General features: G+C 46.3%; 1 protein-coding gene across 1 annotated transcript; it reads left to right on the top strand.

Moving 5' to 3' along the window:
* The first annotated feature begins 6,381 nt into the window (after positions 1–6,381).
* On the top strand, positions 6,382–17,568 carry GZF1 (GDNF inducible zinc finger protein 1). Its single transcript, XM_056856029.1, has 5 exons — positions 6,382–7,743; positions 12,997–13,091; positions 14,451–14,618; positions 15,377–15,534; positions 17,198–17,568. Exons 1-5 carry the CDS (start codon positions 6,395–6,397, stop codon positions 17,543–17,545), a joined length of 2,118 nt encoding a protein of 705 aa, XP_056712007.1. The 5' UTR covers positions 6,382–6,394; the 3' UTR covers positions 17,546–17,568.
* The last annotated feature ends 7,033 nt before the right edge of the window (positions 17,569–24,601 follow it).

Here is a 24,601-nt window from a genome sequence, read left to right as displayed (position 1 = left end):
ATAGCTTCTAATAAATTTTATAAATTTCTGTTAAAACCAGAGCATTGTTATATTTTAAAGCACTGGTTCTCAAACACCTTTTCTCTCTAGAAAGAGCCACCTAGCCAATTACTTTAACAGTCTCCGTTTTTGAGTTACCTATTGACATTTTTAATTTTGGATTAATGCACACTGCTATTAGTACGTAACATGAAATTACAAAAAAAAACAGGATTTACACATTTGTAGAAGCAGTGCCAAAACACAAACTGGACAATCAATAGATATCGCTGCCATTCCCCAACTAAAAACCATTCTTTAAGATGAGACCTCAAAGAACACAACCTCTGTGGTCTCCAAATATGTATAATTCCTTGCAATCCTATTTGGAAAACAGTTCACTCCTTTTAGCAGAACAGTCCATCAGCTTCCCCTGCTGTCAGCCTTCCATACAATTCAAATCCTTCCCTGGCTTCTGCACGCAGAGTTCACAAATTATACAGAAAAGAGCAGAGCTTAAACTAGCACATTCATTCAATAACCCTGATTTTCCCTTCACCCCCACAAGAAAAATATCCTGTCTTAAAAATTGGTTTGCCACAGACTGCGTTACCCTTGGGCTCATAAATCATTCCCATCCTGACTGTGATATAAGCCTTACCTCTCAGTTCGCTATCAGCCCTGCTCATAAACATATTCTGTTTTCATTCACTAGTCATTGGGAGGGGCCGTGACTCAGTGGTAGAGCATCTGCTTGGCATGCAGAAGGTCCCAGGTTCAATCCCCAGCATCTCCAGTTAATGGGACTAGGCAAGTAGGTGATGTGAAAGACCTCGGCCTGAGACCCTGGAGAGCCGCTGCCGGTCTGAGTAAACAATACTAACTTTGATGGACTAAGGGTCTGTTTCAGTATACGGCAGCTTCATGTGTTAGTACTCAGATCTCTATAGGACTTGCACTCCCTCCCCAAAAGTCTTGTGCTTTCAGGACCACAAGTGTAGGATTCCCTCTGCTGCAGCTTCGACATACAAGGAGAGCTAATAAGGGGAATGGTGTTACACCTTTTGTCTCTCAAGTAGTTGGTCATGTCATAAACATTTTAAAAGAGTTGGCACAATCTGAACATCTGGCTGAGGTCCTGAGAGGTAGGCAAGGCAACAGTTGCAAACCACTCCAGCCAGCCTGGATCCAGATTTAGCTGACAGCCCCTGCCCTTTACAATCTGCAAGGACATTCTATATATTTTTAATTAACTGAATGATTTTACTATTCTAAAACATATATTTCAACTTTACTCCATTAGAATGGCTAATTTCAGGGCGAGCAGGAACCCCACCCCCACCCCAGTGCTGCCAGTCCAGTTATAGTCCCTTGAAAATTAAAGATCTGAGAATGCCGTTGCCCAATTATTTTTAACCCAAATATGCAAACATGAGAATGCAGTGTTATTTTAACCCTCGGATTACTGCTGAAGCACTTCACGCCGCAGGGGACAAACCACAGTGAAGAAGGCTTCCTCAGAGTCCTTCGCCTGCATACGCTAGCTTTCTACAAGCAAGGAGTGTGAAATGAAGGCGGTGTTTTGGGGCAAGGGAGGCGGAGATCTTTCAGGCACGACAGCCTCCTCCTACCTGCGGCCCGAACTAGGGCTGCCCGAGTCCACTAAGGACAGCTGGATCCTGCAGGCTTAAAAGGCGGGCCCGAGCTGCGCCAGCCGGCTGGCGGCTGCGGGGAGTGATGCTACCGTTGCCAGGCAACGGCAATCGCGTGGGAGAAAGGACACAAAGGTGCGCGTGCGCGAAAGCGACAACGGCGCCTTCTTCTGGCGTCACCGGACTCTTCATTGAGAGTTCGGGTTAAAAAAAAAAATGAGTCGCCTCACAGCCTGAACTTCCGGTCTTCGATGAAAAACCTCTGCGTGTTGAGCGGCAGCTCTACGGCCATAAGAACATAAGAAAGGCCCTACTGGATCAGACCAAGGCCCATCAAGTCCAGCAGTCTGTTCACACAGTGGCCAACCAGGTGCCTCCAGGAAGCCCTCAAACAAGACGGCTGCAGCAGCACCATCCTGCCTGTGTTCCACAGCACCTAATATAATAGACCTGCTCCTGATCCTGGAGAGAATAGGTATGCATCATGACTAGTATTCATCCTGACTAGTAGCCATGGATAGCCCTCTCCTCCATGAACATGTCCACTTCCCTCTTAAAGCCTTCCAAGTTGGAGGCCATCACCACATCCTGGGGCAGGGAGTTCCACAATTTAACAATAAGAACATAAGAAAGGCCCTGCTGGATCAGACCCAGGCCCATCCAGTCCAGCAGTCCGTTCACACAGGGGCCAACCAGGGGCCTCTAGGAAGCCCCCAAACAAGACGGCTGCAGTAGCACCATCCTGCCCGCGTTCCAAAGCGCCTAATAGAATAGGCATCCTCCTCTGACACTAGAGATAATTCACAGTGGGTAGCCGTGTTAGTCCGTCTGCAGTAGCAGAAAAGGGCCAGAGTCCAGTAGCACCTTAAAGACTAACCAAAATATTTTCTGGTAGGGCATGAGCTTTCGTGAGCCACAGTATCTAAAGAAGTGAGCTGTGGCTCCCGAAAGCTCACACCCTGCCAGAAAATATTGGTGTTAGTCTTTAAGGCGCTACTGGACTCTGGCCCTTTTCTGACCTTAGAGAGAACAGGTCTGCAGCACGACCAGCATCCATTCCAACCAATACCCATGAATCCCTCTCCTCGACCGAACCGGCAAACACGCGTCTATATTTTGCACTGGGAAGCGGCCGAGCCCGGCTCCCTTCCGTTTCCCCGCCTCCCGACGTTCGACGCAATGGTTCACGCGTCGCGACGTCATCGTGGGTGGGAGGGAGGGAGGCGGGGCCAGTGGGGCCGTTGGCGGATGTGACCCCTGCAGGAGGGTCTTCCGCCCTGAGGCTGCGCGGCTGGCCGGACGTGGGGCTGCCCGGTGAGCGGGGGAGAGGCGGGAGGAAGGGGAGGGGGGAGGAAGAGGTTGGTGGCCTTCCTCCTGGGGCTGCCGCGGGGATGTCACGGCTGCACTGGCTCCTGTCGCCCCCTCCCTGCACCTGGGAAGGGCCAGGCTGGCTGCCTGTCCCTCCCCCTGCCAAGGGAGGACAGGTGGTTGCTGGTGATCCTCGCCAGGATCAGGTTTTGGCCCTGGTTTGTGCCCTCAGAGCTGTCCAAGGTGGGGGGGGCCCTCCCCCTCCCCACACCCTTAGGGCTACGATTATGCGTCCCTGATGCTTTGCCTTCGCTGTGAACCCTTCATAGCTGATAAAAAGGGTAGGCCCCTGCCCCAAGGAGCTTGCAGTCTGCCACTCTCAGACTCTGCACAAGGAAGAGGGGGCTGTCATATAGAGGAGGGTGCCAAGCTGTTTTCTGTTGCCCCAGAAGGTCAGACCAGAACCAACGGGTTGAAATTAAATCAAAACAGTTTACGTCTAGGCGTTAGGAAGAATTTCCTAACAGAGCTGTTGCTCAGTGGACCAGGCGTCCTCGGGAGGTGGTGGGCTCTCCTTCCCCGGAGGTTTTTAAGAAGAGGCTAGATGGCCATCTGTCAGCAATGCTGGTTCTGTGACCTTAAGCAGATCATGAGAGGGAGGGCATCTTGGCCGTCTTCTGGGCGTGGAGTAGGGGTCACTGGAGGTGTGGGGGGAGGTAGTTGTGAATGTCCTGCATTGTGCAGGGGATTGGACTAGATGACCCTGGTGGTCCCTTCCAGCTCTATGATTCTAGGTGATGAATACAAGGCAGAAAGAGGACACCTCGTAGGCAGAAAAGATGCTATCTGTTCAGTCTGAATACAAAATTGAAAATATAACCTGAAATATTTATGTCCTGCTCTTGTAAAGCTCACAGCAAGAGCCAGTGTAGTGTCGTTAAAGTGTTCGACTAGGAGCTGGGAAATCCAGGTTTAAATCCCCACTCAGCCACGGAAGCTCACTGGGTGACCGTAGGCCAGTCACACACACTGACAGTGCAATCCTAAAGAGAGTTACTACTGTCTAAGCCCAGTCATTTCAATGGGCTTAGACTGGAGTAAGTCTGCATAGGATTGTCCTGTTAGCCTCACCTACCTAACAGGGTTGTTGTGAGGGTAAAATGGAGAGGAGAATGAGGTAAGCCATTTTGGGTCCCCATTGGGGAGAAAAGTGACAAACAAATAATATTTTAAAGTTTTATGAGTCTAAGCTGGTTTTAATTGGTTTAGTGGGTGTGTATACTAAAAGACTGTCTTCCAAAGGTTGTGCTCAAAACTGAAGAGTTACTAATTTCCTCTGCTTCATTTCTGTTTCTTTTCCTTTAAAAAAATGTGTTGCAATTTCCACATGTTCTAACAGTGTATCGTTTAGTCCAATTGATGGGTCTTTCTCCCTTTCAGACTGTTAACACTATTGTTTTGTATTTAGGCACAGCAGACTGCGGCCTGGTGTAACCACTGGCCAACTTAAGGTTCTTGCAAAGGTGACCGTTGGTCTGACCCAGCAAGGCAGTCCTCCAAACAAATAAATGCACAGTCTAGTTTTCCTTAAGCTGTTCAGAGATCCTGAGTATACACACTTGCTCTGTCCTTTCAAAACGACAGAGCGGCCATGGCTCAGTGGGAGAGCATCTGCTTGGTACACAGAAGCTCCCAGGTTCAATCCCCGGCATCTCCAGTTAAAGGGACTAGGCAAGTAGGGATGTGAAAGACCTCAGCCTAAGACCCTGGAGAGCCACTGCCGGTCTGAGTAGACAGTGCTGACTTCGATGGACCAAGGGTCTGATTCAGTATAAAGCAGCTTCATGTGTTCCATGTGAATGGGTAGATGTGTGGATCTGTAGCAGCAAAATAAAACAGGAGTCCAGCAGCATGAAGTGTAAGGAAATGTATTCTGGCATAAGCTCTCATAACCACTTCGTCAGGTACATTGATGTGCACGTCCTTTAGGTCGACACTTCTGTATTCCTAATCGAAAGGTGGGGGGGAAGATGTGTCACAAAAAGGAGGTGCTGTACAACAAGGTTCCATTAAAAAAAGTCAGCTGTTCACTCAGAGGGGGTGAGGGCCCCTGCCACCTCTTGCTGGACAGGCAAGCACAAACTCTTAATACCAGATAAGCAGATATAGGAAGGTACAGAGATATAGCTGACCTAACTGACTTTGTTCAGGGGTGGAGTACGCATTGACTTACTCAATTGAAAAAGCTGAATATCTCTGGATCTTGTGAGCATTTTCCATTTCAAGAGTTCTAGGGTGTGTTTCAGGAGCCCCGTGGCGCAGAGTGGTAACCTGCAGTATTGCAGTCCAAAGCTTTGCTCACGACCTGAGTTCGATCCCAACTGAAGTTGGTTTCAGGTAGCCGGCTCGAGTTTGACTCAGCCTTCCATCCTTCCGAGGTCGGTAAAATGAGTACCCAGCTTGCTGGGGGTAAAGGGAAGATGACTGGGGAAGGCACTGGCAAACCACCCCAAAAACAAAGTCTGCCTAGAAAGCGTCAGGATGTGACATCACCCCATGGGACAAGAATGACCCGGTGCTTGCACAGGGGACCTTTACCTTTACGGTGTGTTTCAGACTGTCCTGCCCAAAGGGACTTTCTTAATCATAACAGTGGGCAGTCAGCTCAGTTGTATACAAAGCAGTGTGAATGCAGAGCTGCCCCATGCACTTCAGTGAAGAGGGGAGTCCTGTGCATGATCTTTCTGTGGGGTTGTTCTTTCTGTGAGGTTGCGCAGTGCAATTTTAGCACAAGTCCGAATCCCCCATTGTGTCCTTCTCAGTGCTTCCAAGACCAGCGTAGACTGCCAAGCCATAAAAGGCGGTCTGCTGACATGAGGATTTACAGATACTTCCAGCATTCCCTCAGAGTTCCTTTCTGACTCTGTGAAAGATTATTCCCAAGGTTGAAAGACCCACATGGAATAACAGTTGTGTGGGTTGGGAGACTGCAGTGGGAAGGGGGTGGAAGAGACAGATGGAAGAGGCAGAAAAGTCAATTTTGCCCCCCTCCCCACTTTCACCTCTTGATTTGCAAGGCTCTTGTTCCATGTGGGTCCCACAACCCCGGGGAATGCAGGGAAGATCTGTTACTATCAGTACCTTCCACTGATGGATTGTTGAAACCTACCCAAATCCCTCTCTTCATCCCAATCCCCAGGTCTCTGCACATCATTGGGGGCTATATTAAGCCAACCCAAAATTTGTTGACTCCTGCTTCTATTGTGAAACCCTGGGGCCACAAAGTCGAGTGCCTGTTTGGGGTGGGGGGAGCTCTGAGTACTTTACAATTTCCAAAGCAGGATTGTTTCATTATTAAAATGGAAATATAATCGCTTAAATCATTTATCTTTTCTGAGCCACAGAACTAACTTGTGTGTGCTGTTGTTTACAGTCATTTTTAAGAAAGGAGGAAGATGGAAAGTAATGCCGTTCTTCTGGAATCGAAATCCTCGCCCCTCAACCTCCTGAATGAAATGCACCAGCTGCGTCTCCTGGGCCACCTCTGCGATGTGACTGTGAGTGTGGAGTATCAAGGCGTCAGGGCTGAGTTTGTGGCTCACAAGGCTGTGCTGGCCGCGACAAGCAAGTTTTTCAAAGAGGTTTTTCTGAACGAAAAGAGCATGGACGGACCGAGGACGAACGTCTTCTTGAACGAGGTCCAGGTAGCTGACTTTGCGTCTTTTCTTGAGTTTGTCTATACCGCCAAGGTGGAAGTCGAAGAAGATCGGGTGCAGCGTATGCTGGAAATAGCCGAGAAGCTCAAGTGCTTGGACTTGTCTGAGACCTGTTTTCAGCTCAAGAAGCAGATGCTCGAATCGGTGTTGCTGGAGCTGCAGAATTTCTCCGAGTCGCAAGATGCCGAAGAGGACAGCAGAGCCCAACCGAGCGGTTTACTTGAACCCAAAGTGATTCTGGAAGTGCCAGGTGACAGCATGGACTGTTTTGCAAACTCGCCTCTTGGAAGGCCTCGGGACGGAGAAGGCCTCGAGGTGCCCGCTGCGAAACTCAAGGAGAAATTAGACCAGAAGAAAGAAGTCCCGAAGACTCCCTGTGCCAAAATCAGGAGGGCCAGCGGGAGGCTGGCTGGCAGAAAAGTGTTTGTGGAAATACCCAAGAAAAAATACACCCGGCACCTGCGAGAACAGCAGAAGTATGAGGCGGCTGCCGCTGAGGCAAGCCAGCTGTACAAAGACCACAGTGTGCCTGAGAAAGTAGAAGAGGAGTGGGAGGAGGAGGAGAGAATGGCAGGCGGCTTGAAGGCTGAAAAGAAAGAGTGTGACGGCCCCGATGAACCGGAGGCCAACTCAAACAAATCCGAGGAGGACAAAAAGAACCGCGGTGGCAACTTCACGTGCAGCACCTGCGAGAGGGAGTTCCTGTACGAGAAGAGCTTCCTGAAGCACATCCGGCACAGCCACGGCATCGCAGCCGAAATCATTTACCGCTGCGAGACCTGCGGGCAGACTTTTGCCAACCGCTGCAACCTGAAGAGCCACCAGCGCCACGTCCACAGCAGCGAGCGCCACTTCCCTTGCGAGCTCTGTGGTAAGAAGTTCAAGAGGAAGAAGGACGTCAAGAGGCACATGCTGCAGGTTCATGAGGGTGGTGGGGAGCGTCATCACTGCCTCCAGTGTGGAAAGGGGCTGAGCTCCAAAACGGCCCTCAGGCTCCATGAGAGGACGCACACTGGTGACAAGCCTTATGGGTGCACAGAGTGTGAGGCTAAGTTTTCTCAGCCCTCGGCACTTAAGACACACATGAGGTATGAACGGACTTGACCGGGGCCTTGTTAGTTAAAAAATCTCTGGGCAGAATAAAGAAAAGTTCCTAAGGCAGCTTGCTGAGGTTCAGATCAGCTGAGAAGGGCTGGAGACCCCTTGTGGAATTTTTTTAGAAATGTCTATTAGATTCTCACCATGGGGTGGGGGAGAGTGGTGCTGTCGTGGAGACCACGGCTGAAATGCACTTTTTTATTTAGCTGGACTCTAATCTGGAAGGCCGGGTTTGATTCCCCACTCCTCCACATGAGCGGTGGACTCTGATCTGGTGAACAGGTTTGGTTTCCCCAATCCTCCACATGAAGCCAGCTGGGTGACCTTGGGCGAGTCACACTCTCTCAACCCCAACCTACCTCACAGGGTGCCTGTTGTGGGGAGGGGGAAGGGAAGCAGATTGCAAGCTGGTTTGATTCTACCTCAAGTGGTAGAGAAAGTCGGCATATAAAAACCAACTTTTCTGCTGCTGTTGTGATGGGACCCGTCCCGGGCTTGTAGGCCCAACTCACCTGGGCCGAGGCAAGCCACATTCGACTGGCAGCTGGCCCAGCCAGGACATGCCCAAAACACGCAGGGGCCGCAGTTTGGCAGCCAAGGGGAGCCTGTCATGTTATCAAGCCCTGGGGGTGGCTGAAGCTGAGAAGGCTCCAAGGTGTTTCCTGGTTGAGTGTAAGGGTGGATGGGAGGAGCCATCCCTGGGTGGGGATTGGAAGGGTGGCCTATTTAAGGAGGATCAGCAGCAGGCTAGGGAGGATGAACCATCTCTGCTCAGGCAGCATGTGAGAGTGGAGGGTACAGAAAGGAGGGGGAATCAAGTGGTACAACCCCCTTCCTTCTCCAGTTTGAGGCGTTGCAGGCTTTCCGCTGTGGGAAGGATCATGGCAGAACAGGGCAGTGTGGTGAGAAGGTTAGTCACACCTTGGTATTAAAGCCCAGGGATTCCTTCTGTTAGGGCAAGGGTCATGCACTATGGTAGATTCCTTGCGTGCAGAAAGTCCCAAGTTTGATCCCTGGCAGAGTGGGTTTTTTTGTTTGTTTGTTTTGAGAATATGGAGAAGCAAATATTAGGAAATACCTTAGAAGAAGATAGGTCTGAGCTTAGAAGGACCAGTGACCTATCTCGGTATAAGGCAGCTTTGTACGTTCGTTCTCATGGCTTTAAATAATCTAGAGTAAGCATACGCCTTTGTTAAAGCGCTGATCAAAATACAGCCCTGATTTTGACAGTTCAGTGTTGAAAAGTTATTGAGATGTAGGTAAAACTACAAATGGTGTGAAATGGTCCAGTCTGATTTTAAAGGTCAAGGTAGTCCCCTGTGCAAGCACCAGGTCATTACTGACCCATGGGGTGACATCACATCCCGACTGTTTACTAGGCAGACTATGTTTATGGGGTGGTTTGCCTTTGCCTTCCCTAGTTGTCAATACTTGACCCCCAGCAAGCCGGGTACTCATTTTACTGACCTCAGAAGGATGGAAGGCTGAGTCAACCTTGAGCCGGCCACCTGAAATCGACTTCTGTTGGGATTGAACTCAGGTCGTGAGCAGTTTTTGACTGCAGTACTGCAACTTTACCGTTCTGCGCCACGGGGCTCCAGTCTGACTTTACGAATAGGGATAAAACATATTACACTGCGTAAAGACAAGAGCCCTCCGGAGTTCTACCAACATTCCACTTTTACTGTGCAACTCAAATTAAGTGGGAGGAGCCATGTTTTGAGGGCAGAAATCCTTGTGACAAAACAAGGCCACAAAGCATTCCTGCGAGCCCCTACTCATGAGCCAATTCAGATATCGTGGCCAGAGGGTGACACAGATACCACTCATCTACCCCCCCCCCCGAACTTTACATTGTTGGTATCTTTCCTGGACTTTGCTGCATTATTCATCCCCTGCACCTTAACGTTAGTGGAAGTGAAGTATACATGTGTTGGTTCTTGTGGGTTATCCTGGCTGTGTAACCGTGGTCTTGGTATTTTCTTTCCTGACGTTTCGCCAGCAGTTGTGGCAGGCATCTTCAGAGGAGTAACACTGAAGGACAGTGTCTCTCAGTGTTACTCCTCTGAAGATGCCTGCCACAGCTGCTGGCGAAACGTCAGGAAAGAAAATACCAAGTCCACGGTTACACAGCCCGGATAACCCACAAGAACCAATGAACTCTGACCGTGAAAACCTTCGACAATATTTATACATGTGTTCTTCATTCATAAAGTGAGAAACCGCTACAGAGTGAGAGGTTTGAAGCATTCGGCTGTGTAATCTGGAAAATGCAGGCCAGCATGCTCCAGATTTAGGGAGCGTTGATCTCTGAACCAGCTGAACTCTTCCTGGCACTGTGTTGAATGAGGCCTGGCTCTGTTTCGGTAGACGTTTGCCACTCAGTCGATGTGCGGTTGCAGTAGGAGGGATGTGGTGGGTTTTACATTAGTCATGGTATTCCTGCTCCCCAAGGGCAGATGCAAGCACCATCTGTATGAAAACTTAAACAGCAGAATTAAATAATAGAAGTCACATGCTGTGCTCTGTGGTGTGATTCGGGCACTTTTGCCGAGAAGACTCTATGACGACGTGTTTCATGGTTAAAACAGTCATAGCATAGTCTTGGCAAAGCCCATCAAGAGAAGAAAGGCCCTGCTGCAGTTCCAGCAGCTCTCCCTACATGCTTCAACGCAGTGACAGTAGAATGGAACTGCGGAACTCTTGGGTATGAGCCAAGCTTCATTGATCTGTATGTAAAATCAGAAATAGGATGTGCTGGGATGCTAGGCTATTAAGCATTGGCTCTAGAGCATTGATCTTGTGACAGCTCGAATGGGAATCAGGGAGAGAGTAGAGTGTCAAATTAACTGTGGTTTGCTTATCTCCAAAAATAAAATGAGTTTCATTTTAAGATTAAGCAAGTGCAGCACCCTCCTGTTGGGACCAAAAGAGCTTCTCATATCAACTAACTAAATCTAAACCAAGGCATTGACTAGTATGGCTTCATTCCACCAGGCTTGCCTCTAAGTCCAGAGAATCATGCCAAGTGGTCACTTTGATTGCTTCCTATTTGTTTGTTTAGTTAGGATGCTTATCTGCTGCCTTTCTACTCATGTGTGGTTATTTAAGGCTCCGCAGTAGGGTTAGTGTCCCTCAGTGGGTACTGCTTTCAGACTAAGGCTTACAGAGAATGTTTGATTGAGGGGGAATCTGTTTTGTTTTATATATCTTCCATGTTAATGTATAAATTTTATTTTAGGGGAATCTTATTTCCCACTCACAGACTTCCACCAGTTCTACCCATAGCAGACAATGTCTGAGACCAGCAGAGAGCATGCCCTTTCCTTTCTTCTGCTGGGATCAGATCCTTATTGAAACCAGCCAAGGAGCTAGATGGGTGAATCTGTAGAATTAAAAAAACAAAACAAAAACAGGAAAGAAAATGGAAGTTTGGGGACACCTGGATCCCCTAAGTTAATTTCTTAGATCAGGGGTCCCCAATGTCGTGCCCATGGGTACCATGGTGCCCATCAACACCTTTCTTGGTGCCCACCAAGTGTTTTTAGAAAGTAGGCAGGGCCAGGTGGGGCTTTTGTTCAGCAAGTCTTTTGATTGGACATTGGAGATTTGATTGACTATGCAGATTTTTTAAAACATTGCTTTGGTAGCAGCTGCCACAAAAGCACAGGGATCTTCACTGTGTGACTGAGGGTAAGCTGCATTAGCCATTGTATAGCTGGCTCCGCCTCCTGTGGCAGCCATTTTGTGGCTGTGCCCACCATATTGTGTGAGAACTCCAGAGGTGCCCACAGTCTTGGATGCTTGGGATGAAGTTTGAGGTTGGTTATAATGGAAGACTGGTGGCAGTTCTTTGGTGCTTACCCTGAGGTTCAAGTTCAAATTTATTGTTTATGGCCAAAGGCTGTTACAAAAATTAATCTAAAAACACAGTAAGTCTAGATAACAAGCATTAATAATAACAGGAAAAAGCATGCTTCTCAGAACCACCAAAATTTGTAAAATACTATGCATAGGACATTGCTAAAATAAACATTCAGAATTGTCTAGACTCAGGCAAACTAACTAGAATTTAACTAACAAACTTTATAATAATCAGCAAAACCAAACAGAACTTGAAATTAAACTTTTTGGTATCAACCTCCTGTCCATGGGATTTGCAGTTCTATGTTTAATACATTGGGCCAACCTGGCCCGAATTTTCTTTGCCACTAGAAAGAGGGCGACTTTATAAGAGACAGATGGCTCCGTAACTGCAAGAAGAAATAGAACTTTCTCCGTTACAGTACGTTGCTCTAAATTGGCCAGAATTGTCCCTAAAAATCTTTGCCTTGGAACTAGATATAATGGGCAGACCAACATATGATGGGTCACGTCTTCTGGTTCTGAGCCTCCGCAAATACATATACGCTGTGTGACTGGTCATTGGGTATAGCGGCTTACCCTCAGGTAGTAATAGACATTATGCCGGTGGTGTGTTGTGGAAGGATCTACCTGGACTCCTAGATAGATGGTTCTTAATCCAGCTATTTAGTATGTGAAGAAATCTGCCTCTTGCTTGCTGAGCAAGAGACGTCTGCCGTTGTAGAGCTCTGTTTGATCCCAGCAGAAGAAATGTGACTTGGAGGTGAGGACCCGATTTGTGACTAATTTTTGTCTTTTGATTATTTTAATATGAGTTGAGTTAGTAAGAAAAAAATAATGGCTTTGTGGCTTCTAAATGTGAAACATCCTCCCTCCCTTTTTGTTTTGAAGCGGGAAAACGCTGGCTATCTATAAAGCCATATTGGATTTTATTTGTCAATTTGGGTAGGTCTGCCCCAAACTGCTGTTGCTGCTTTGATTGGAGAGAATTAAAATGGAAGGGGGCATGAAAATAGTTGAGGTAATATCTTTTATTAGACCAACTACTTCTATCAGCTTTGGAGGTTAAGAGCTGGGAGTGTTTTGAATTTTCATCATAGCGCCGGGAAGCTCTCATTATCTGAATTTCATCTTGGTCTGAATTCAGTCATATACAGGCCCTGCCCCCACGCTCCCCAGCTGGATTGGGAACCCCCAGGTGCAAGTAGGTGCTTTGCATAAGATTTTGGGGCTGAGCGAGGGTTCCCTTCACGGATCGACAGTCGTGAGAACCATCTCCGTCTTTGTGATGCCTGACTGTGACAGTTGCTTGTTATTGCTTTGGAAAAAGGAAGAGCATGTGTTATATTGTTTCGATAGGACTGTCTGTCTCATTTCAGAATCCACACCGGTGAAAAGCCTTTTGTTTGTAGTGATTGTGGAGCGAGGTTCACGCAGAATCACATGCTTATATATCATAAAAGATGCCATACAGGTAGGTGAGAGCATCATCTTTTAAAAAATGTTTTGACTGACCAAATTCAGCATGTGTGTTTCTGTAAATCTGAGTGTTCGTGTGTTCGTAACTGCAACATTACCTTCCATTTTTGTGTTAAAATATTGCAAGTCACAGTTTGGGAAAGGGCTGTGGCTCAGTGGTGGAGCATCCCCAACATCTCCAACGAAAAGGATCAGGTAGCAGGTGAGGAGAAAGACCTTGACCTGAGACCCCGGAGAGCCTCTGCCATTTTGCATAGACAATACTGACCTTGATGGACTGGTGGTCTGATTCAGTATCAGGCAGCTTCATGTGTTCAGTGCAGGTAACATAAAGTCCAGTGCTTAGCAGAATTGTACCCTTCTAAGCCCTTAGAAGGATGCAAGTCTGTTTAGGATTGCACTTCTTTGTGGTCCATTACCTATGGTTGAAACCATGAGAATCTCAGCATTCAAAAGAATCTTTCTACACCATGTGGGTAGGAAAGTATTCTTAGAAATAGGGACTTAATATGTTCAAAGTCTTTCCAAAGGCTACTGATGTTCTAATCAAATCTTGTGATATCTAACTTCATGAGGCGTAGTGGTTTGAGAGTTGCACCAGGATAAGGGAGACCCAGGTTAAAATCCCTGCTCTGCCACAGAAGCTTGCTGAGTGACCTTGGGCCAATCACACACTGTCAGCCTAACCTACCTAGCTGGGTTGTTGTGAAGATAAAATGGAGGAGAGAAGAATGATGTAAGTGCCCATTGGGGAGAAAGGCTGGGTGTAAATGAAGTAAATAAATAAAATAACGACTTTAGGGGTCTTTTATTTATAATGTTTTATGTCTAGGAACATCAGGGTCATTGTAGACATTGTATTAGTGCCAAGTAGCTGCTGCTGTCCAAGTACAAAACAAGTTTCTTCCTCTCCAGTCAAGAAATATGCACAGAGAAACTTGAGCTGTGACAGCTTCTGTAGTTTCCCGTGTGAAGCAATGGAGGCACTCCAGTCTTCCGCTAAATTGCTTCTTTATGGCATTCTCATTGTAAATATTTCTATGAACTATTAGCCAACTGGAAGCTCTGCCTCTGTGGTAGCCAAAGTGTCTTTGATATGCTGAATTATCTTAGCTGTTGCCATCCACATAGTCTGTTGTCTCATTCTCTGCTGCGTAACAGCTTTGTTAAACACTGTTGTGCCATGGCTAGGTTGTCATCTGCCTGTGATGTAGCATTGCCTGCCCATTGCTGGTTCACTGGGATGGCTTTCTGAATTGACTGTTGGTGCCAACCAGGAGCCGGCTGCAAACCCCATCCTAGGTCATCAGTGGCATGAAATATTTTCCTTTTCTCCCTTTCCCACATGTTGTAGGGGAACGGCCTTTCATGTGTGAAACATGCGGGAAGAGTTTCGCCTCGAAGGAGTATTTGAAGCACCACAATCGAATCCATACTGGGTCCAAGCCTTTCAAATGTGAAATTTGTTTCCGAACATTTGCACAGAGAAATTCATTGTATCAGCACATTAAAGTTCACACAGGTAAGAGGAAGGAAATATTCAAGGGATGAAAGAGCTGTGGTTTTAAAGCTTTAGACGACAGGGGCTCTCAGTGACCGCAGATGATGAGCCTAAATTTTCAAATGGTTTAAACAAGCAAGAGTCCAAAGGCTAATAAATAAGTTGGGGGGGCACTCACTTCTTAAATGCAACGGGATTATCTTTACTATGCAGTCATTTTATGCAGGGTTATAAAAGCAAATGGCAGAGTCGAGGTTCGTGAACTGCAGGAAGTACAGGGTGAAATATAATGATGTAAATTTCAAATCTAGTTATCCTAAGCTAGTTAACATTTGTAATTAGCGAGTAATCTCAAGTCTTTGTTGAAGGTGCGGGGAAGGGGAACCTCTCTGGGACCTGCTCCCATTTGGCTCCTACTCTCCAAGAGCACCATCTCCTGCAACAGCTATTTTGTCTAGTCACTCTGAAACAGTTAGATACATTAACGATGAGCCAGGGCCTAGAGTTGCTGGCTTTCTTCCCTTTTCATCCCATTTTCCTGTTGCTTGTATCGTATTTTGGTGGTGTTTTGAATCACAAACCATCTCGAAAGTGAGGACAGGCATGTTAAAAATGTACTGGACGATGCATAATGCAGTTGCATTGCTTGATTGTAAGATGAGTTCGGTGCAGTTGCAGAGGGGGAAGATCTTGCAGCTGTGGTTTCCTGTATTTGATTGCCACTAAATCTGTAACTTCTGCAAGGGCAGCCAAAAGTAACTATGCTCTCTGGGTTGCAGGTGAGCGTCCTTACTGTTGCGATCAGTGCGGCAAACAGTTCACCCAACTCAACGCCCTACAGCGCCACCATCGGATTCACACAGGGGAGAAGCCGTTCATGTGCAACGCTTGTGGTCGGACGTTTACAGACAAGTCTACTCTCCGGCGACACACCTCGGTAAGGAAGGAGGTGGACTCTTCCAAGAAACCCCCTCATTTTATGCTGCAACGAGAGCCAGTGTGGCCTAGTGATTGAGAGTGGCGGACTCTAATCTGGAGAACCGGGTGTGATTCCACACTCCTCCACATGAAGCCTGCAGGGTGACCTTGGGCCAGTCACAGTTCTCTCTGAACTCTCTCAGCCCACGCGGAGGCAGGCAATGGTAAACCACCTCCGAAGTCTCATGCCTTGGAAATCCGACAGGGTCGCTGTGAGACAGCTGTGACTTGGCGGCACTTTCCGCCACAACTATGCAATGATGCCCACGTACTTAAAGCAGCAGGGATGGCAGCCCAGCGTAACCCTCACATACCGTGGCTTCTGTCTGAAGAAAGAAATAGAATTAGGGCCAGCTGTCTTATGCATACTGAGAGGTCGGGAATTATAGCTAATAGGGACTTTCCAGTATTTTCAGTATTTAAGAAGTGCTGAATTTATCCAGGTTCTAAGATACATGATTGGGCAAATCGGCCGCCACACTCGGGGATTTCATAAGCAATGCAATATTTTACATTACCTTAGGCTATGGGCCATTTTAGAGCCGGCGTGGTGTAGTGGTTAAGGTGTCGGACTAGGATCTGGAAAACCCAGATTCAAATCCCCACTCTGCCATGGAAACTTGCTGGGTGATCTTGGGCCAGTTACGCACTCTCAGCCTCGACCCTGGATAGTATTTGGAAGGGAGACCTCCACAGAATACCAGGATCGTGACACAGAGGCAGGCAGTGGCAAACCACCTCTGAATGTCTCTTGCCTTGACAATCCTATGGGGTCGCCATAAGTCAGCTGTGACTTGACGGCAACAAAAAAATGGGCCATTTTGGAAGCGGTATGTGGTGGGCTGCGCAAACTAGCTTCTCACCCCAAGACAATCACTTCCTTGTTTGTGTTTGATGCTCGTGTTACCTCAATCAAGTGCCTTCTCGAACCCAGAGTCAGTTTTCCACAATCATTGTTCCATGGACATAACATGCGCAATAAGCGGCTTCAGTTGTACGTCCTCCTCCTCGCTTTCCAGAATGCCCAAAAGCTTTAAATTGAATTGAATAGATGCAAATCAAGCCATTATCCATCATTACCCTCTTTGGCTTTCTTGCATTTTTGAGTTTGTAGGCTTTCATCTTTCCCTGTAATTTGGGGCAGATCCTTCCTCCCCTTCCATCTTTTTGGTGGGGTGGGAGGGTTTTGCAACAATTTTCATGGGGGGGGGTCATTTGGTCGCACATTAAGGGAGAGGCAGACTACAGTTGTGGGAAACTCTTATCTGTGAACTGAAATCAGCCCAAGAGAGAGCTTAGTTTGCTAGAGCTAATTTATCTGCAATGACTGAATTTTTAAAACAATTGGAAAGGGGTGCTGTCAAGCTTGTTGCTACCACTCTAGGATACATTCCCTTTCCATCCAACCTTGTTGGGAGGGGGGGTGCATGGAGAACAGCTGAGCTGGTTGCCTGCCTGACCAGGAATCCCCAGCTTCTGGCTGGTTGGACAATGTTTAGTTCATTGTATCCAATGCCTTAGACCACAGTTAAGAACCAAAAGATTCAAAGCAGTTTGAAGGTGTTGTTGAAAACGATGAATGCCAGTGGTGGTTCCTCTAGATCTGTTTTGTCATTGTTCAGATTCACGATAAAAACACACCTTGGAAGTCTTTCCTCGTTGTTGTTGGAGCCTCGAAGAATGACGATGACCAGAAGACGGAGCTTCCCGATGAAGAATATGACGTGGCTCGTTCTAAAATATCAGAGAAGCTGCTGTCTTTTCCGGAAAATGGCCACTATCAGAACCTGACTGCTATCCAAGGAAACGTGACTGCTCTGCACAAGAACGGATCCCCCACGGTAACAGACTGCAAATCAGCAGGGCCCCAAGAAGCCCCACTGGGTACCACTTTGCATGATCTCACAGTATTGCACACCCAGACAGACTCTCTGCAGCCACCTCTTCACACCTTAGTGAACATGGAATAGCATCATCTTCCTGGCAGAAAACCTCAGCCAAGGATAAATCGGTCTTATCTTGCAGACTCTGCTTACCATCCGTGGTCTGCAGATTAAGGCTTGCAAGGGGGTGCTCTAAACATTCCAAAACCAAACCAAACCAAACCAACGTTCTGGAATTGTCTCTCACTGAAGCGTTCAATCTACTTGTTCTAATTCTTCAGGAGACAATTATTCTGTTTTTCTCGTCTGTGTAATTTAAAGGCGTTCTCGGATTATGCACCCGCAAAGCCGTGAGAAAAGTAGAGGGGTAATCCATGGTTCTAATTCATATTTCCATCTTCCTTACATTTGGCACAGTGGTTTCTTGGATGTGGATAGAAAGAAGGGTTTTTTCTTCTTTTTCAGTGATCCTTTGAAAGGAGAATAATTCTGTTTGTCTGGTTGACTTTAGTTCTGCTTTAGTACGCAAATAAAATATGAAATGTTATAGCACAGTCTTTCTCTGGACCCCAAAATTCAATGCAATTTGAATGCCATTTTTGTATTAAAGAAGGCGCAACCCACTTTACTAAACCGGTGGTGGGAATTTCTAAAGTTTTTCTTCCAAGCAGGGCTGCTTTTGGAAAATGTTTAGAAGAACAGTTCTTTTGCCAAGGAGATTGTGCTACATTGCCCCCAGTAAAGTCCATTCAGACACTCTGCTGTCACATTTGATCATCCCAGTAGTTCGTTGAGGATTTCAGTCACATTACTGAATTCAGAGAAGCTGGGGGGAATTCTCTAAGCGTTTCATTGCATCGTTGAGCATTCCTCCCAAGTCCCTGGCTCACTGCAAACGTTTCCCTTCTCCCCTGCGCTCTTCTCCTTGTCCCCACTATTCATCTGGCGCAACTGTGATCTGTTAGTCATGCTCTTTCCCGCCACTGACCAGGTATGTTCTCTCAGCTGCGTGCCTGAACAAAAAGGACGTTCACAGGCAATGGGTAGGATCCAGACTAAATTCTCCATCAGTGGAACAGAACATTCCTGCCTCCCCACACCCACTGCAGCCCCACCGATTGCCACGAAATGCTGTTTTGGGTGGGGGTAGGGTAGAGGTCTTCTGCAGGAAGGGTTTTTTTGATGGAAATTGCCATTTTAGCCTGGATCCAACCAAGTGTGCTTCTGGAACTATTCTTTGTTCCACAAGTATAGTCTGAACCTCTGCTCACCCCAGTGCCTCCACTTCTGTGGATCAGGCGCATGGCCATGACAGGTTAGTTGTAGTGTTTGGAACAAACTCTGAAATTCAGTTGTCACCAGCACACCTTGAAATAAGTCTGTTGCCGTTTCAGACAAAACTGAGTTAACACTCTTAGCACTCCTCTCGGGAGATAACCACTCAAGTAGCCAAATTTTGCCTCCGGTCTAGTGGGATTCTTAAACGGCTGACTGAAAACCTTTCCCCATAGAAGATCTTTCCTCCTCCTCTTCAAATCATCCCTCCCAGAATCATCAACTTTTATTATTTTATTTTAACCTAACTTTGATTTTTATTCAGAGCTGATATTGTATCAAAATAAACTTGATTGATTAACACTATTTTACAAAATTGATACAAATGTTCTCAATTCAGACTTCTGGCAGCAACTTGAATTTTTTCTGGGCACCCTTCTTTTATCTTCGCTAATATTTGTACCAAAGGCTACCAAACCTCTTGGAGAATTCACATTGCCGCTCTGACTGGCGTTCCCAGCAGGCAGAATGATGGACGTCTCCAGATAAGATTTCACAAAGTGTGTGTGTGAAAAACTTGTTGCTCCGTTGAACTGTGGCTGAGCTGGGAAACAAAGGCCGTGTAATACAACCAAGGCCAAGATTCAAGGCCACGTAATACAACCATCTGCCAAAATTCAAGTGAATTCCACAGTCTCATGTGGAAGATTGTTTTCCTTCATTGTAGCAATTACGGGAGTGAAGGATAATTTTGTATTTGCTATTAATGTAACAATACTGTGCCTTTTTATTTTTTTAATTTGTGGGGAAAAACCGGTTGAAGTGCCAAATCGAAAGCGTGGTGAAGTCTGACTATCCAGTGTATTCCAACCGGGCTCCATACTTGCTAGCATAATTGTTAAGAGCAATCCCTTCCTTATGAAATATGTATACCACGTAAGTATTGCTCATAAGAGCTCATGAGGTCTGGCTTTCAACTAGCTACCCTTGACCTCTGAACACAGACAACGTGATCGAAGCTCAGTGTTTTGCCTGGGACAATGTTATAACAGAAGAGAGAATGTTAAAACAATGAGAATGTTAAGCGGCCCCTTTGAAACATATCGTTTCTTTCTGTCTTTGCTACAACACTGAAGACCTAAGCTGTCTTTTGCTTTTTCTGTAACGCTGCAGTTTTCCTTCGTTTTTTTCTTTTCTAAAGGGGGGGGCATGTATTTTGATGCAGGACTGTGCTGAAGACATGGTTTTGATTATAACCTCGTGCTTAATTAAACAAGAGCCCCTGTAAAAGTCACCACAGGGGGCCTTGCCTTCTCCTGCTCTGGCTGATTTCAATGGCTTATCGTTGAGAGTTTTCTTAAGGGTGAGAGACAGAAACTATTGAGACGGTAATGCTGTTTCCAAAGGCATTTTTTTCACAGTATAGAAGAACACAGTCGTTTTCTCAAGGCCGTGTTAGGTTCTGTTTCATTTAGTACAATGTGCTTTGGATCAGCTATTATTCAGGGTTAAATTACCCTTGTGGAGGATCCAGCCCTCAAATTTTGCTTTTGTTTTGTTTCGGCAAAGCTGTGCTCTGGATTCATTTAAACCAGGCTTTGTCATATTCACCCCTTAGATTATGGATCACTTAGAAGTACCCCTAACCAACCCCAACAGCACAATGATCCAAGATACTACTCTTTTATTTGCTGAAAGGTAAAGCAATAAAACCTCAATGGTATGAGGGTTTGTTTTGCTTTTGGTAAACCCCTTTATCCCTTGCTTTTTTGTTCAATCCATTAAAAGGGACCTTTTTAGTGGGGGGAAGTGGACTTCCAAGAGGTTATATTTAAAATATTTATTTTGTAAGCCATGCGCTCCTTTTTTGACTGCGGAATTTTAATGACCAATTGCAAATAAATTTGTAGTGAATATTTAAATCTTTTATTGTTAGTACTTTGAGATAGGGAATTTTTTTTATGTACTCCATGAAGGCGTGGAAGTGGGTTGACTTGTATAAACTGGTAAGCCCCTATTAAAAAGAACTTAAAGAGTGACGTTCTTATTGTCAGTTGACTTGTTTGAAGATGTTGTTTGTACCTGAAGAGGGCTTCCTATGAAGGTATTCTTAGAACAGTGATCCCCCCCAATGTGGTACCTGTCAATGTGTTTCCTGGTGCCTGCTTGTGTCTTCTGTAAAAAGGCCAGTCCTGGTTTTCCTTTAACGCAGTGGAGCAGGAAGTAGTTTGGATGACCCCCAAAGCTATCATGTGGGTCTACAAGGCAAACTCATTTGGAAGCAGTTGCCTCCATCATAGGACAATCTTTGGCATGGAACACCATAACATTCTGTGATTATTCCTACACCTGTGGGAGCCATTTTGGGTGGTTTTTTACTACCCTTTCTCAAAATTCCAAAAATGCACAGAGACTGAACAAGTTTGGGGGCTGCAATTGAAATAACAAATAACGTTATGTTTAAGAGATGGATGGGTAAAACCTTCCAATAAGACTTTTTCTAGTTAGCAGATATTATCCAAATAAAAAATTATATGACTGCTATACCCTGCATTTCTCCCCAGTGGTGACTCAAAAACAATTAAGAGCATTTTCCCCTCCTCCATTTCATCCTCACAGCAACCCTGTGAGGGAGTTTAGGCCGAGGGAGAGAATGACTAGCCCAAAGTCAACCAGAACTTTGGTCTCCTCAATCCTAATCTGACTCACAAATCACTCCAGCACTCCAACTCTATTCATTTTCATGACAGTGAGGAATGGCTGATAGGGAACTTGACCTTCATTTGCCGTTTTTCCTTAAAGTGCTGAGGGAGATCAGTACAGGTTCCCATACCAGCAATCACTGAATCAGTTTGCCACTCAGTTTCCAAAGTTTCTGCAGCATAAGTGTCATGTTGACCATTACCTATCAGATAAGACCACTTATTTGCTATCATTTGTATCTTGATAGTAATGGAGATCAAAAGCTCACACACTTTTGTATTGTTGATTGTTCGTAATATTGCAGGACTTTGGGTTTTACAATAGAAAGATGATCCAGTGGAGTATAGGGGTTAGAGCGTCAGGTTTGGCCTGGGGAGACCAGGCTGACATCCGCACTAAGCTGTGAAACTTGGCAGGCGACCTTGACAGCCGTAGCCTAGCCTACTTCATAAGGCTAATGTGATCTTAGGGTGCATCAACAGAGGCATAACATCCAAATCGCGAGATGTCACAGTTCCACTGTACACTGCATTGGTCAGGCCCACACCTGGTGTATTGTGTGCGGTTCTGGAGGCCTCAATTTAAAAAAAAAGGTGGACAGAATGGAGCAGGTGCAGAGGAGAGCAATGAGGATGATAGATTGTAGATTTTCAACAGAAACCTGCTAACCTGGAAAAGGGTTTCCTCTAATTCAGCCGTTCTCAATGGCTGGGGATCTTTAGGGGGCTCACCAAAGTGCTGTGAAGTTGCAGTATAGCAGGCCACAGGGGTAGCTTGGGACACACTAGTAATTAGAGTACACTGGCTTCACAGTGAGCTGGTAAGGGTTATTGCAACCTTCATACACCAGAGAGGGAGGGAAAGCTCTCTTCCACCAGTCCTTTATATTTCCATGACAGCAAAAACTATTTCTTGATCTTACACTCATCTATTTCCAAAGTTATTCTCCCAATCCGGTGAATGATTCCTACAAATAAATAGCTTGCATAGCAAACGGGCACACTGGACTACTACTTGACGTGGGGAAAAAACTGTTTATCTAATAGTGAAGGGAATGCGGGTTCTGCTTTGCCCCTGATACCATTCAGGAGGGCCCTTAAGCAGGGTGAATTTGAAATAACAAAATGTAAGTTCCAAGAGGCATTTCTAGCACAACTTACTGACAAGAGAGTTCCAAAGAACAGGTTTGGAGCCAAAGGTCTTTTTTTCCAGGAGCAAACGAGGGAAGTTATTTGTGCCAATTTTTCCTTCTCACCGCAGACCCCTCCCCAATCTACCCCTCACTGCTGTTTGCAATGGTCCCCTGTCACCAAGAAGCAGCACATTTCCGGACTCACTGGTTTACAGCGAGGCAGGGGAAGGCAGAAAAGTTCTGTTCCATCTGCAGGATCTAACCTTGGATATAACCCACGGTCTTTGGCTGCTGTACCCAAACTGCAAAAGAAAGGTGAGCCTGAGCTTGCTGAATAGCTGTGTCACATGAACACATGAAGCTTCCTTACACTGAATCAGACCCTTGGTCCATCAAAGTCAGTATTGTCTACTCAGACCTGCAGCAGCTCTCCAGGGTATCAGGCAGAGGTCTTTCACATCACCTACCTGCCCAGTCCCTTTAACTGGAGATGCCGGGGGTTGAACCCAGGACCTTCTGAATGCCGAGCAGATGCTCTGAGCTACAGTCAGGCCAGTGCTTGCCTCCTGACCTGATATATGTGTCCCCTTCTCCTTCCGGTACCACCACGACAGTGGTCTGCAAAAGCCAACATGTTTAGCAGGATTAAGAAAAACACAAAGTTGTCTTCACAGTGGGTAGTGTGCTTTTTAATGACAATTCTCATGACAAACCGGCAATGCACAAAACTGAAGAAAAACAAGACTTTCCCCCATCCAGCTACAGCCCTTCTCTAGTTAAGGATCAACCTTATATTTCCTTTATTATGGATCTGTGGTATCCTTAACATGTTTGTAATGGTCTATGGCTAAACGCAAATAAACCCATTCATTCATTAGTTAAGGATTGCCCCAGAGCACACTGGCGACTGCGTCCTTCACCTCTAGCACAGAATTGTCCTACTGTTAAGACATGTACAGAGGCAGGAGAACTGACATGCTACTATGCAGAACGCAAAACAAGCAGCCTTGCGTCATCCTTGGATATAACTTCAGTGAGGAATGCGTCCATTATTATATCGTCACTATCATTCCACAGACTTCCAAGCCACAGAACCAGCACAGTTTATTACACAAGTATCGTAGTTGTATTGAGGTTACAGATACAGGTCACTTCGAAAGGCAGGTGTTTTTGTGACTGGTTTAGGGATAGAGTGTGTCAGTCTGGTACGGTTCGAAGTGAAACGTCTCCCCGAAGCTGTGATCCTCCACACCAAACCCGATTCACAAGATCTATGCAAGCAGAAGCAGGCTGTCCCCATACAACCATCAAACAAAAAATCAATGCAGGGGGTTCTGATGGGGACAAGCGCCTATGAGGAAGGGGGGGGCAGACTGCCGTCTTTGCGCCCACAAACGAGTGACCGGAATCCAGTGTATCTGGCTTCCCCAAGCAACTGTTTGGTCACTGAATGCACTGTCTGAGTAAAGCATGGAGCATGACAAATGTGTTTGAGGTGGAGGGCATTCTACCATGCGCTCACTTCTCCTGTTTTGAATGCACAGGATCCACCCTGAAGAGGGGAGCCTGGTCTGTACATGAAAGAGAATGAGGACGGCAGACTCTAAAGATGGTAGAATGACCTGTACCTGTTCAGAGCCCTTCCCCATAAGACAAATTCTTGGCATGAACTCCTTTTCACCTATCTGAAGAAGTGAGCTGTGACTCACAAAAGCTCATATTGAAGTAAATGTTAATCTTTACAGTGCTGCTGGACTTTTCTTTCCTTTTGCTAAGACCAACTAACACGGCGACCTTTCCCCCTATACAGATGGGGATGCCGTTTTCAAATCCTCCCCCATGATCACAACAAACCCCTTGCAAGCTAAGAACTGGGACAGCAAACAGAAAGGCCTTAGGGGCCAACCTTATCTGTGCTGTGCTCATTTTGCATTTGGAGGAATTTTTAACCATACAGAAGCATTTATAAATGTGTACTTAAGTGGGTACAGTCCATGTTACTCCTCAGGAGTCTTACCACCTCAGTCTCCTCC

The sequence above is a fragment of the Euleptes europaea genome, chromosome 10, assembly GCF_029931775.1.
Source record: "Euleptes europaea isolate rEulEur1 chromosome 10, rEulEur1.hap1, whole genome shotgun sequence".
Classification (NCBI taxonomy): Eukaryota; Metazoa; Chordata; class Lepidosauria; order Squamata; family Sphaerodactylidae; genus Euleptes; species Euleptes europaea.
Note: the sequence above shows the minus strand (reverse complement) of the source record. Positions and strands in the feature narration are given on the sequence as shown.